At 38.9% G+C, this 14,922-nt stretch overlaps 1 protein-coding gene across 1 annotated transcript in view; it reads left to right on the forward strand.

Annotated features, from left to right (window-relative positions):
* Positions 1–4,297: 4,297 nt before the first annotated feature.
* ACSBG1 (acyl-CoA synthetase bubblegum family member 1) overlaps positions 4,298–14,922 on the forward strand; it is an 88,148-nt gene continuing 77,523 nt past the window's right edge. Inside the window, exons 1-3 of the mRNA XM_083849950.1 lie at positions 4,298–5,587; positions 11,789–11,895; positions 12,994–13,113. Of these exons, the coding sequence (XP_083706076.1) occupies positions 5,358–5,587; positions 11,789–11,895; positions 12,994–13,113 (457 nt within the window). The 5' untranslated portion in view covers positions 4,298–5,357. The remainder of the gene's footprint in view (positions 5,588–11,788; positions 11,896–12,993; positions 13,114–14,922) is intronic.

A 14,922-nucleotide genomic window follows, 5' to 3' on the forward strand; every position in this document is an offset into this window, starting at 1 on the left:
TTAGTCAAAGAATTAGCAGGAGAAGTAGTAAGGGCTGGTGTTTTTTCGGTTCGAGTAAATGGAAGTGGTGTCAGTCCATCGCTATTGTTTGCGTTAGCATCTGCGTTCCTCTACTCTGACAACTGCAGTGACTGTGGTACCTGAGGGGAGCACGACACTTCTCTAGCTGTCTGATGCAAAACGCTTCCTATTTTTCAGTACCGTGTTTATTGAACAGAGTTGGAATCCTTAATAGCTGATTTAATTCCTCTAATGTTTCATAATAAATGTAGTACAGCCTCTAAACATTCAGGCATGTTTCTCAGCAATTGCAGCTCTAGTTCCTTCATCTCCTCGGCTAGCTTGGTGGTCGAGTGTGTACAGGCCTGATGCAATTTCTTTGCTACACACCTTCCCTTCTCGAGTCTGGTGTTCCTCACCAGCGGTTGCTTACCTGCTTCTCAGATGAACACCTGCTCTCTTGCTCTCCTTTCCCTTCCTTTCTTTCCTGCTGCGTGCAACACTATGAATCACCTTGTCACTTCTTACTTACCAAGTTTGTGTCTAGGTGTAAAAAAAAAAAAAAAACAGGCAGAGAAGCTCCATTCTCTCCAAGAAGGCAGGAGTGGACTGGACTGGGAGTAGGGGAGTAATTAGCCCCTATTGCCTGTTTCATTTAACCACCAGGGGACTCTGTGTTTGGTTTTAAAATAGGTATTCTCACTGTTAGCACAAAATGAGTCAAAACATTCCCTCCAACCTGACTTTTGGAACATCCATCATCTTTATAGGCTGCAAGAAGTATGCATTTTATAAAATAGTCACAGAATCTGTTTTTGTTTGCTTCTCTTATCTGGCCACAACGTATGTAGTAAACTGTGCCTTCTCAACTGTGAAGCTGTTACTGGAAGCGGCGTCCCAGAGCCATGAGTAAGAGTGCAGTCTGCTGAACTGCAGCTGGGGTTTCTTTGAGCACCCTTGATTTTTTGTAAAGATGTTCCAAGAATAAACTTAAAAAAAAAAAAAAAGTGAATGTGGGGCTTGGGGCTTGTGTTTTCAAAAGCACTGACATTTGCATAGAGCTTCAGCTGTCCCTCACAAAGGTGAAATCTGAATCGCAACAAACTTCCTTGCTGCTGAGCTGGATTTTTCCAGTATGCAAACCTAAACAGCTATCATGATTTCTACAGTGCATTAGGAGAATACCTTTTAAATAACTTACTTAACCTATAGTTTTTAGTCTTTCTTAAGGTATACTTCAGAAAGTTTTAAAACAGTTTCATGTAGTGGACTTTAAGTGGTACTGGAATTCTTTCCACAGAATGAAATATTGAAAGGGTATTTTGGGCAGAAATCAGCTCTTAGGAAAGCATTTTTGTTCTTGGTGAAAAGTAAAAGACTAATATATGTAAGGAAATGGAAATGATGGCGTTTTTTTAAGATGTTAGGGCAGTTTATAGTAAGTGATTAGCATCTTCAGAGGATTTTTCAGAGCCAAGTTTTAATTAAAATATGTGACAATCTGTAGTAATTAACTTCAAGTGGTAGTAATACAAAATGAGTAAGAGAGACCTGTTTCCATAGTACCATTTTAATTGGTTAAGGCTGTGCAGCTCTGAGTGGTTTGGGCCTGTATAAAATTTGAAACTGGATACACAAACACCTGTAAGTAACTGTGAGATTGCAAGTTACTTGCAGTCTAAACTGGACTTTTCCTCAGAAGGAAGCAGCAAAATTGTTTCTAGATGTGCTTGTCCCCCAACCAACAGTCGTTTGGACCTTACAGGTCACGTTCTTCTCTCTGGGTGCTCAGAAACAGCTGTCTCCTCGTGTGCATTCACAGCTGCTTTTTTCTTACAATTTTCTTCCTCCATCAGTACAAACTGTAGTTGAAAGCAAATTTAAGATGCTTTGGGTATAGATGCTCTGACTCTAGCAGCTTTGCAGAAACTGGTCTGTGGTGTTTTTTTCTCTAATTGTGGAACAATTCCTTAGAAAGCAGAGTACATTCTTCAGAAAGGCAAAGTGAAATTCCTGTTGCTGTAGCATGGCCAATGAGAGAAAACATTTTTAGAGATTGCTACTGGAAATTTCTTGAAATACAAATACATGGCAGCTGGATATGTTTGTGGATAGCAAAGTGTTTTGTGGGTTAAACTGTATTTTTCCTGCCCAATGTCTGTGAAGTAGTCGCCTCATTTTAGCCTAGAGACCATAGAATCACAGAATGGTTTGGGTTGGAAGGGACATTAAAGATCATCTAATTCCACCCCCGTGCCATGGGGAGGGACACCTCCCACCAGCCCAGGCTGCCCCCAGCCCCATCCAGCCTGGCCTTGGGTACTGCTAGGGATGGGGCAGCCACAGCTTCTCTGGGCAGCCTGTGCCAGTCCCTACAACCCTCACAGTAAAGAAGATGCTGATTTGAGTGCAGATAAATTCTCTTCAGTTCTGAAAGTGTACTGAAACACATCTAAGGGTAAAAGTTGTCCTTTTTTTTTTTTCTTTAAATCAGAATTTCTTCATTAGAAATGAATTGGTAGAAGGTATATGCATGAGTTTAGAAAGATGTTGCTTGCCTGGGGTTTTTTCATTATGGAACCTACTCTTAACTACTGCTTGGTCCGAGCTAACTTAAATTAGTTGATCTTCCAGGAATGGTTTAATACTCATTTATTTAGTAATAGTTATTGGAAGCATAACCAAAGTACTGTTTGGGTTTAGAGTTTTGCTTTAAACACTGAAACCTACTTAAGTTTAAGAATAACTGCTGAGTTGATTAGAATGTTTTAGCTAAATACAGAGGCCAAAATTAAATATTTAATTTTATGAGAAACTTTTTAAGAAAGAATGAACTATTGACAGAGGGTTGGTATTAGCAGAAAACCGAAAAACTGTCAGGCTGTAAGAGGACTGATTTGAAATAATGAAAAAAGATTCAAAGTGGTACTATTTTTTAAATGTCATAAAGCCTTTGAAATAGGAACTGAAAAAGTATTATAGACCTTTTGCTGGTTATGTTTTTGTTGTTGTTTTTAGACTCAGTGCTGGAAGTCTGAAATAATGATAGGACCACCAGGTTAGCATCATGCTTCTACCAAAAAACATTGTTCTACATTAAGAAGTTTGTTACCAGTTACGAAGTCAGAAAAAAAAAAAGACAATCACGTATAGTTGTTCTGTTGCATGAATCAACAGCCTGCTTAAACTAACTGGGATAAACAGCAAGGAGCATCCAGAAATAGTATATTTCTCCATTTGTTTTAAATGAATGTAAGTTTTGTAGTGAAACAAACACACTTGCCTTACAAGGGAAGAAATGACAGAGCATGCAGCTATGGACAGCTTCATGTTGCCGTGGCAGCAGTGTGAATTAAACCTGAAACATCCCATCCCAAATATGAATGGAGTGCCACACACTCCACCCACCTGTTGGCTGATCTCTGCACTGTGGTTGAGCTGGTTACGGGCCATGGTAACAGCACGGCTTTGTTTTGGCGTCTGTAATATTTCTGTTTGGGATCTTGTGACAGCACAAGTTTGCAGTGACAGTGTCTTAACACTAATTCCTGGAAGGTACCAATCATGATTGTAAAATGAAGGACATAAACAGCACATGAGCTTTATTCACCTCTTCATTTCCTTCATAGCTTCGTGAGCCTGTCAATGCCCAGAAAGCTTCACCTGCAGCTGGAAGAAGCAGCCTGTCCCATTGCAAGAATTCAGTCTGTGAGTTGAGTGCAATCTCATGCATGTTGCATACAGGCATCAAAGAAAACACTTACTGTGCTAACAACAGCATTGTGTAAACTGCAGCATGTAAAAATTGTTTGAAAGTCAAGATTCCTTACTGAACTTTACATAAGTTATCCTCATTTACTAGTTGTATTATTTGAAGAGTACTGAAAAATGTTGTACTAGGACTGCAAAGACAATTTCATTGTGGAACTTTTTCTTACAGCATGACATTCATAATTCTGTAGTTAAAATGTAGTTATAGAAGAGGTCTCTTCTATATATACTCTGTTTAGAAATGTTTTCTATTTATTAAATGAAAGCACAAGTTTTGGAGCATTAACAGCCATTTTTCTTCCATGAGACTAGCTGTTCAACACCAAGATGCAAGTTATACAAGGTAATGTGATCATCTGTTTGGATTCCTTCCTTTAACATAGCAAGGAAAACATTTCACATGACCAGAAGAAAAGAAAAAGTGAGACTTCTTGCACTGAGTTTCAGATTTGTGTTTTTTTTTTCTTTCTTTTTTTTTTCTTTGAAGTACTTCTGGAAAGCTAGTTGCAAGCTCAGGTAAGATATCAAGGGGCTTTCTGAAAACAATCCTTGGAGCAAAGTGAGAATTATTCCAGAACGAAGGAATTAAATCAGCCTTGACAAAAAGAAATATATATATCTCTATGAGGTAATGTGGTTTTTACAGTTGAAATATCCCCTGTTCTGTGTTCAGGGATTTTCAAAGTGACTTTCTGTGAGTGGTGAAAATAGGGCACTTAAAATCCCACCGTGAAGTTTTCTTTTTTTTCCTTTCATTTCAAATTGCATTATGCACAATTAGGCATTTGGATATGGTGCAAGATACTCTGAAATAAAATATGAATCTTTCTATAAAGCGTCTATAAAGTATACTAGTCCTACATTTTACTAATCAATGTGGCTTTGTACCAGTAAATAACATTCTTGAGCATGTTCTGTGGCTCTGAGGGAAATGGCAGGGCACAGCTTGCATCCCTCTCTCCTTTGAGAAGGGTAGCCATTAACACAGTCTTCCAGTAACTGCCCCTGGCCTACATTATCCCCTCTGTCTGTGGCAGTTGGGTAGCGAAATACCAGTTGGCTCAGACCAAAGCTGTTCCAGGGAAGATGCTCACAGTGGGTGGCTTGAGCTATTCCCTGGCTTTTATTTATTAGTAGAGAAGTAGCCTAAGTGGACAAACTGGACTTTATTACATCCTGGGAACTAATCAGTTCAGTCGTGTAGAAACTCCTACAGTATATGGTAGGCCTGGTTTGGTGAAGTCAATGAAGTGCTGGTAGCTGTGATGCTGGAGGAGGTGCTTGGCCTTTGCAGTACTGGGTTTCATTGGTATAATTGACTTGCAGGCATTTCCTAATGTAATTAATCTGTGTTTTCTTTAAGAAATTAACTTCTCTGAATGTTCCTTTTTGAAAATAGAGGTAATAAAAATGAGAATTGATTCAACTTCCATGAACTAATTTGTTAAAAATCTTGGCAAAAGAAATGATTTGCATCTTAAAGCATTGTAGACTCATTAAAATTCTTCTCATGGTTAATTAAAGAAAACTGAATAAAAAAGAAAGTTTAGCAGTAAGCAGCTCACAGGCACTGCGACATTTCAAGCATGTTAAAATCAGAAAGAAACAGCTTTTGTAGCTGTAGTCTCCTCCTCTTTATTACGTGTTGTTTTTTTCTAACGAATAACCAGTTAGCGTTGGTTTCTTCTGTTGTTCAAGTGGCTTATTTATGCCCGACCTTCACAGTTCTTAGCATATTTGTCACCAGCTTTACAGGGTTTGTCAGCATGCCTAACAGTGGAGAGACTCTTGCGAAAAAATCACAAGACAAAAATGGGTAAAGTAGTTTACATATTTATATTAACAAACTGATTTTCCAGTTTTTCACAACTTAAATTTGTCTTCTGCTACCATGAGGATCCACAAGAACCTTACCTTCTTAATAGTGACTCAGTCTGATTCAGAATAAGAAGTATCTTTTGAGACTAAAATGAGAGAAAATCGAAATGAAGATTCTAAATGGATTTACTCTCCTATGCTAACTTCTAGTTTGGCATTAATCCTAATAGTTTCATTCAGTATGAACTACGTTGCTTGTATCCTATTTGCATGTATCTAATTGTGTAGTGTTCATTTTATGGCGCAGAGGCTTTTAGTCCCAGAAATGGGCTCAGCAGAGGTTTGCGTATAACAGTTCCAACAAGAGGTACATTGAGTTCCTGTGGCTCAGCTGCTCACAGCTTAGTAAAGACATGGAATGCTAGCTGAAAGTGCTGGTAAGCTACTAGACTCTTATACTGCAGTAAATTGAATGATTAATGGCTTTCCAACCATGTGGTAAGATTACATACATTCTTAAATACCAGAAAATAGCAAAATTCTGATAGTCAAGAAAGGAGTGGTCATGCTCCTGAACCATCCCTTCATGTGTCTCTGATGGGTGGAGCAGCACCAAAGACTGGGAGTTCAGTACTGTTTGCTCTGCACATACTACCATTCATATTATGTACTTTGAATGGACCTTCAAAAATACCCTGCTGCAGCTATGAATGTAGAGCTCTCTTCCCTGCTAAATTTGAAGGAATAAACCTTAGGTTCTAATTTGCCTTTGTGGTTGAGCATCATCTTCCCATCAAAGGCAACTGAACTTTAATAGGTATCCCGTCTTTTTGAGCAGGGAGTGGAGAACTTGGTTTTAAAAGAGTTTATTTCAGAGTTGATGTTACATTTTCACATGAAAGACTACCCTATCGGCTGCTCTCTTCCTTTTGTCCTAGGTAGGCAACACAAAAGGGAAAAAACACTTCTCTTTTCCTGTTACTCCATTGCTGGAATTGTATTTCTTGTGAGAAAATCTCCCCATCTCTTTTTAGAGTTTGTCAAAATGCCTAGGATTTTAAGAATAGATGAACAAATCTCACAGGAAATATTTTAGCTTCTTATTATAAGTTTGTCAGTATCACTGAGTACTGATTATTGATTCCCATGTACTGAACTGTCATATTAGGTAGGCACTTTTCTGTTAAGTTAGATTTAACGTCACTGTTACTTAGATAAGAACTTGCATGTTACATTGCTTGAAAGATTTGCTTGATCCTCTCAGGTAAACAGATGGCTGGGGTCCATTTTATCATAATGGTTTCTTCTATTCAGGGCTTTGTAATCCCAGATAAGCACACTCAGGAGTAAACTGTGGAAAAAGGCTATATGGAAAAGAAAAAAATTGAAGAAATCTTTGAAAGCTTTTGATAATACGTATATATTTTTCTCTTTTGGAGTAGTAAAGTATTTAATACTAGATTGACATTTTTAAATCTGCCCCAAAACCAACAGTTTGACTTGGGATTGGTGTAGCCATATGTACACGCTGATCCGCAGAAGTTAGGATTTTGGTAAATTAGTAACAATGCCTCTGTTTTAGTCCAAGCATGGTTCTACTTGTGACTTGCTTAAGTAAAGAAGGTGTTCTGGGTTTTCATTATTTAAAAAAATGTTACAAGAATTTTAAAATATATAGTGGTTTTCGACCATTGCAAACGGGAAGTTTAAGTGTCTTGTATATTACTTCATTTCAATAAAAAATGTTTGGCATATGGTTTGTTTCTGAATTTCTATTGAAAGAATGTCAGACTAGAACTCTGAATGCTTTTGATGCGTTCTGTTTCCTTTGCTTAAATGCTTCCTTGTTTTTGAAGAAGTTGGTGCGTATTTGTTGTCCTGCTAAGTGGTGGTGTCCACCTGGTGTGGTTTGAAGTTCGGCAAAGTTTCTTTTTTCATGCTGGAAGTAGGATTTCAGGTAGAGAAAACTAGACAAAGAATATAAGATTCTAGCAAAATGTGCAGAGGTAAAAAGACCTTTGGTTAGGCTGAAATTTAATCAGCATGACCTCAAAAATGAGAAAGAGAGGAAATAATGAGTTCTGCATGACCTAACTTTGCCTTAATCCCTACAGATTGCTGTACAGAGGCAGCTACTGGAAGATTTCAGGCTCAGGTGTGGGATTTTGCTGGGTAGGGTAGAACAGAGTAAAAAGGCTGATACGTTCCTTCCTGTTCACCCACACAATTCTCAGCTATCTGTAGAACTAGTCTGCTTGCCAAAATAAATGGCCTGGTTTTTTTTGGAGGGAATTTAGTCATACAAAAGATAAAAAGAAGTTTTATTTTTGCAAACAAAGATAGGCTTTACTAGAAGGTGTGCGTCAAATCTGGCATAGGGCAAAACAGGTCTCAGCTCTTATCTTTATCTTTACTTCTTTGTTCTTTATTAAACTTTTGTGTTGCTCTTAAAGATACCTTTGTGTGGGAAGAAGTTATATTAGTAACTTGAGAAAGATGGTTTTCTTGTGCACTCTGAGAAGAAAACTGATTGTCTAATCAGCTGAGCCTTTTTGCAGGTGTAGGCACATATCTGGGCTGCCCCCTTTTTAAGTCTCATAAGGACGTGAAACTAATTAAAACCCGAATGTAACCCGTTCTTCGAGGAGAAGGGGAAATTTTAAATAGAACAAATAAGGAAAGTATTATAATATTGCCCTAATTCAAAAAGAGGAGTAATTGGTAAATAAGACCACTCGTAATAGATAGCAATGCCTCTATAAAGGACCATGAGGACCTCTTGTGACTCTCTTTACTTTGCTCCTTAACATAGGAACAATTTTACATGTGATACAAAATTAGGATTAAAAAAACTAATATTGTGTGCCATTACTGTCTGTTTTTCTTGATGCAGTAGAAGATGAGAAACCATTTTTTAAATGTTTTAGGAAATAACTCATAACTTCTCAGTCAGATGTAGTATTTGCTACTCAGCTGTTTGTGTTGCTCACAGAATTTGATTTATCTGATGAGCTATCAAACCCGTGGGACTATGTTATGTTGTGTCACTCAGATTTGAATCTGAGTAATTTCACTGTCTTTGTCTAGATCTCTGACAGATTCCTGATTCTAAATTTATTGTCTTATGCTCCCTCCCACATCCTCTCCCCAGAGTTCTGTTTTAAAATATTGGAGTCAGCACTTGCAAGATGCATGGGAAATCGGGAAAGGATTACTCATGAATGGGATCCAGATGGTGATGGTTAGTGGCTGAAGTTTCTGGGCAAAATGCCAGGATTATTCAAGTTTTCAGAGGTACCCAGAGGTAATTTGGCCCATTGCTTTTCGCTGCCAAAAGAATTGCCAAGTGATTACTTAATGATTCCATCTTAACTTAAAATGGCCAAGTGACCTGTTGAAAATGCCTAACACCCCATGAAAAGTACTTTGGAAAGTGCAGATGCAGACCCAAAACATACTGCCAAAAGCAGCTCCAATGTAGATTAAAGCTGGTGGATTATATGTAGCTAGGTTGCCCCACAGAACATGTAACAAAAGCTTAGGGGGCAAAAAAAAATCCAGTTGTTAAAACAGACAAATATTTCATAACACTGGTCTCAAAGAATGAAGCAGCCAAAGATGCACACTGATTGGAATAAGGATTTTTATTTTTTTTTTCACCTGCTTTGTTACTGGTTAAATTAAACAGCCGAACTGTAGGGATTACAAGTCATCCTCAGAAGAAGCAAGCAATGAAAGGTGAAAATGAAATTTATGAAGAGGTTCTGCCTTGGAAAAAAATGCATGTTTTCCAGTTTGGTCTCATTTGCATGTTTTTAAATAAGATTAATTTTTAATAATTGGGAAAGCTTAAGGCAACAAAAGTATGTTTGAGAAATAAATACTAGTGCAAATGGGGATTTGCACAACCTTCTCCCTAAGATAACAAAGAATCTCCCTGAGAACAAAATTTATTAATAAAAATATTCTCACTGTATGGTGACCCTATCCATGTAGTACAACATGATTCAGGAATGAGATGAGAGTTGAGCAGCTGTGCAATGGGAGAAGCTTCTGCATTAGAAATACCAGGAAAGGGAGGAAGAGATGGTGGCTTCATCTTAAATCCTGACAACAGTAGTGGATTCTGGATGGAAGCGTAGCCCGAACTACTGACTGTTTAAACTGCAAAAAACCTGTTTGTTCAAACCTTCTTTGTGACCAGTTATGAATGTGATTTTCAGACTTAAAGTATTTTGACTTTCTGTATATATTTAAGGGGTTGTGACTAAATATCCTGAGGTCTAAAAAGAACATTGTACTGAGTAATGTATCAACAATATACACAGACTTTTATCATTTGATCAACTGTTCATATTTTTGCAAGTTTATAGAAAGATGACTTCAAAAAAAAAAAAAAACTAATGCCCACTGCTAAAAATCTAACAATGAGAAAGCAACAGAAGTTGAGCAATAGTGATAAATTATACAAAAGAATACAAAAAGAATAAGAGCTTTCTGCTTGTTTGCCACTATACATAGAGTTTAACAATTTCCCCTTAAATTTCATGATAATTTGACTGCTGCATAACGAAGTTCAGATTTCACTGGTACAGTTCTTGATCTAAGGAAGCACTCCGCAGAATTAAGGCCAAAATATGTTGAACTAGTTCCTTGTTTTGAAATACGGGAGAAAAGATTCTAACCAAATCGTATAGGACAATGTGTGTATTTTGTGAGGTTTGCTAAAGTAAGAATTTATGTGAAAATATTTTTGTTCTCCATAGAAATCATCAGTTCATTATCATATTAAATGTTGACTTTATACATTCTTTTAGGTTTTATTCTTAGTATTTTCATCAGATTTTACTGAGAAAACCTTAAGGACAGGAAATGAGCTGACTGTATTTGACCTAGGATGTGAGATGTATGCAGAAATTCCAAGTACCAGGGGAAAAAAAAGTAGAGCTTGTGGAGGTGCTTCCAAAGTTCCTTGAAGTTTTAAAAAGAACAAAAGAAAGAAATGAGTGTCACAACACACACTGTCATTAATCAGACACTCAGTATCATACTAGTAACAGTTTTTCCTGATGTATAACATTAAGCACATGAGGACTGCCATTTCATAATGATCAGAGTGGGGAGATTTAGCTCTTATATTAAATTTCTTTGTTTCCAAGGAGAAACAGTACTGTATTCATTGGATTTGTTCAAAGACTTTTTTTTTTTCTCCCTAAGCTAACTGCTCTGCCAGCAAACTCAGATTGGATGCCTTTCTTTTGCAGAATCCTCACCAACAGGAAGGGCTCGGGAGGTCTGTCTGTTACTTCAGTCACTGTTGTGCTCTTACCCTGTCAGTTGCACATGCATTACTTCTGCTGGTTTGCAGACAGAACTCACTGGAGCTGTTTCAGTCTTGGAAACAAAGAATGGAATTTTTCCCTTTGTTAATCCACTACAGAGAATGTTCAGACTCTTGATTTCGGTTGTTGGTTCACCTGATATGTGAGAGGAGCTTCAGTATGATCTAGCAGCCAGTTGGTGTGGCGTAGGGCGGTAGCTGCGAGCACTTCGAGCTGCTCTGGGATCTGCGCCAGGCTCTGGGCCAGCCAGCCTGAGCCTGCTGTGCCTCCGCCTCAGGGGAGGGCTGGTCTCTTGACTTAAGGCAGCTGACAGGGTCTTGTTTGATAGAATGGTACCTCACCATTAAATCCCGGCCTGTCAGGAAGTACTGTCATTCAAAAAACCCTCATGCTAATGGAGTTGCACAGGAGTATGTTCTGTTGAGTTCTGGCTGGTCAGCACTGTGTAACTTGAACTCGTTTTGTTGTAATTGGCATGCTAAAATGACTTCTACTCTCAAATCTTTTGTATGTGCTTTGTAGAGGTTTTTATATATTACCTTTGGAATCATACACTTTGGTTAAATAAAAATTTTATATAGGAAATTCCCTTTTAAATTGGTAGTTCAATTTGGGAACATGCTGTCCCTGTACTAATAACTTTAAATGATTTATGCAGAACGCCAGCCTTAACTGTTCCAGCCAAAGTCCAGATATTTAGAACATTTTGGTTTTGATAGAGCGTCTTACCAACAAACCATAATTTTGCAGTGCATTTTCTCTTTGCAGCCGTATGCCAGGTGTGTTCTTATTTTCCTTTGGATATATTAGTATGTGGGTTGTAGTGTTACATCTTTAATAGTTATATCTTCTTTCAGAATACCTACAGATACACGGCCTATCTGCAGAGATTTGCTGACTTGTTTTCAGGACCCCCAAGATGAGAGAGGAGACCCAAGAGAAGGGACCCAAGAAGAGCCAGCAGGTAAGCACATGAAAGGTGATATTTGGAAATTGAACCCCCTTTTAGAATTTTTACGTGTGACCTTTGTGTCCGTTTTAGCAAACTGTCAGTTTTTCAGGGCTGTGATAAGAAGAACAACCCCCCCCCCCCCCAAAAAAAAAAAAAAAAGAAAGAATCAGGCAACTGAAAACTTTTCAGGAGTTTTCTGTAAACTCGCATGAATTCAGTAGCTTCCCATGATTTTTGTCGGTATTTGAGATGATTGTTAGATAAAAGTGAAAAGTAGCCTGATCCCCAGCAAAATCATCCGCATCCTGGTGTTAACTTTGGCATTACAGCCTGCTTACCAGCTATTAGCTATCGAGGATTTGCCATACTGTAATAACTGGAGGCTGTGAAGGAATATCTATCCTTTGGTCAGTTCTGCATTGTATTGTAGCACATGCATACTGTTGCAATTTTAAACCAAGTGCAGTGTTATATTAAAAGAGCTCTGCTACCATGCAGCTTAAGGGAGGTTTGCAGGCAGAATATAAGCAGCTGCTTTGGAAGATTTGCAGCCCTGAGGGAGCTCCCTGATGCCTTGTTGAGACTGCTATCTAAATGTGCTTGTTTAAATATGGTGTTATTTGTACTAAGAGACAAATGGAGTAGTGACTACAAACGGATATTGAAGAAATAACAGGTTTATGTAGGAATCTGATATGCAGACTTTACACGTATGAATATGCACTTGTATACATACATACATGTGTACATACATATTCTTTTAAAAAGACAGTTCCTTAATCCACAACAGTGCTTTATGTTTGGTTGGGTTTTTTTGTTTGTGTTTTTTCTTTTTCCCAAGAATTGAACTGACAGCCATTCGCATTTTGTTGTTCAGTAAGCAGGGGAGAAATTTGCATGGGTAAAGGTGACAACTACCTTCTCTTTTTAAATGTTTAGCATGTGTTATTGAGCTATTTAAGACACATTGCATGCGTACATTATTGCTGAGGCTGTGATTCTGCAGAGTACTTGCTTCTGTGCTTGTGAGGGCTCTGACCTATTTTTCTAAGAGAATGTATCTGGGACGCTGGTTACTGCCATCAGCTATCCACCCCACTTCTCTCCCAGAGGTTGCCACTGGCTGCAGTTTACGTAGTACTCTGGTCTATAAACCACGGTGCTCAGGAAGGAGTGTACATGCCACCTCAGCCGCTCCTGCATCAGGTGCCTGTGGCCTCTGGAAGAAAGGTGAGGCAAACAACGAAGGGTAGAAGCCATTCCAGCTGTCCCATGATAATTTTTCTGCAATCGCAAGTCATGCCCCATTCATTTTAATTGAGCAGTTCCTTTATCTGAGCTTAGGTACATTTCTAAGTTGATGAATAAGTCTTCAGCTGCAGTGGGTTTACTTTGTATGTCAGGTGAAAAGGAGATTCTGATGCTTTCTAGTTGTGAACTGTCTCTTTATAATTGATAGTTCTGCAATTTCAGATGTAAATATGTTTAATGAAGACCTCAAGTTGCTTTTGGAATTTTCTACCCATTCTTTTCCACCACCTTATAGAAGCTCATTCCTGTGAAACCAAGCCACACTTTGGTTTTCCCAATAATGCATGTATAAAACCAGAATAACCTCACTCTTGGCAGCAAGTATTATATTGGTTTTAAACCAGTGTAAAAGTAAATGAGAACTCATGCATGCTGGTTATATTCTGATGGAATTGCAAAATAACTTTTTGGAAAAGACCTCTGGAGGGCAGCTAGTCCAGCTTCCTGCTAAAAGGTGAACTCATGGCCTTGTTCAGCTGAGTTTTGAAAACCTCTAAGGACAGGGATTCCTCTCAGAGCCTCTCAGATCCTGTTCTTGGTCTTAGCCACCTGCATTGTGAAATTATTTTTCTTTATCTAGCAAGAATTTTCCTTGCTGCATCTCCTGTCCATTGCCTCTTGTCCTTGTGCTGTGTGTCTCTGAGAGGAGTCTGCCTTCTCTATAGCCCCCCCTGCCCTGCCTTCAGTCTGTCGCAGACTGCGGTTATATTCACCCTTGGTCTTCTCCAGGTTGAAGAAACCCATCTCTTTCAAGGGCTTCTTGTGTGCGGTGTGCTCCAGTCCTCTGAACATCTGAGAGGCCCTCCTTTAGGCTTCTTTCAGTTTGTCAGGATCTCTTGCACTGGAGCTTCCAAACCTGCACACTGCTCCAGAGGCAACCTCATTGAGTGTTGAGTAGGTGGAAATAATTAGTTCCTTTGATCTGCTGGCTATTATCTTGCTAATGCAGCCCAGGAACTAGCCTTTCAGGAACACAATACTGACTCTCACATAGCTTGTTTTCCACCAGGAGCCACAGGGATTTTTCTGCTGAGCCAGCCGGCACCCAGTCTGTGCTGTTGCATGAGGTTATCCTAGCCCAAGTGCAGGACTTAACATTTACCATTGTTGGGCTTTGAGGTTTGTGCCAGACCAATTCTTCATGTGGAGTGTCGTCATTGAAGCTGGTGAGGGAGCATTCCATTGCTCAAGACGGCAATGCAGTCATTAAAACAATATTGTTTCTAGGACTAACCCCTGAAGAATGCCACTTGTAATTGACTGCTAGCTAGACTTGGAAATGTTGACCACTGTTCTCCAAGACTAATTATCCTGCCTGGTTTTGATTCACCTGGTACTCCAACTCCATCTGGTCCAAATGTTCCACGTTTGCCTTTAAGGATGCTCTGGGAGACCTTGTTAAAGTAAATGACTTACCACTGTTCTCCTCTCCCCATCTACAAAGCCAGTCATCTCATGGTGGAAGGCAGTTGGGTTGGACAGACTTGATTTGGGTTTGGTAAATCCATTCTGGCTGGTCTCAGTAACCATTTTATACCTCACAGTGATTTCTAGGAGGGTTTGTTCTATAGCCTTCCCACAGACTGGGGCGAGTCGGATTGTCCTGTTGTTACTCAGGTACTCTTTCTTCCCATTTGTGAAGATGGATGTGATATTTGCCTTTTTCCTGTCATTAGAGATCCCACCAGATTGCCATGCTTTTTCAAAGATGATGGGAGCAGCCTTGGG

Source organism: Anser anser, assembly GCF_964211835.1.
Source record: "Anser anser genome assembly, chromosome: 10".
NCBI lineage: Eukaryota > Metazoa > Chordata > Aves > Anseriformes > Anatidae > Anser > Anser anser.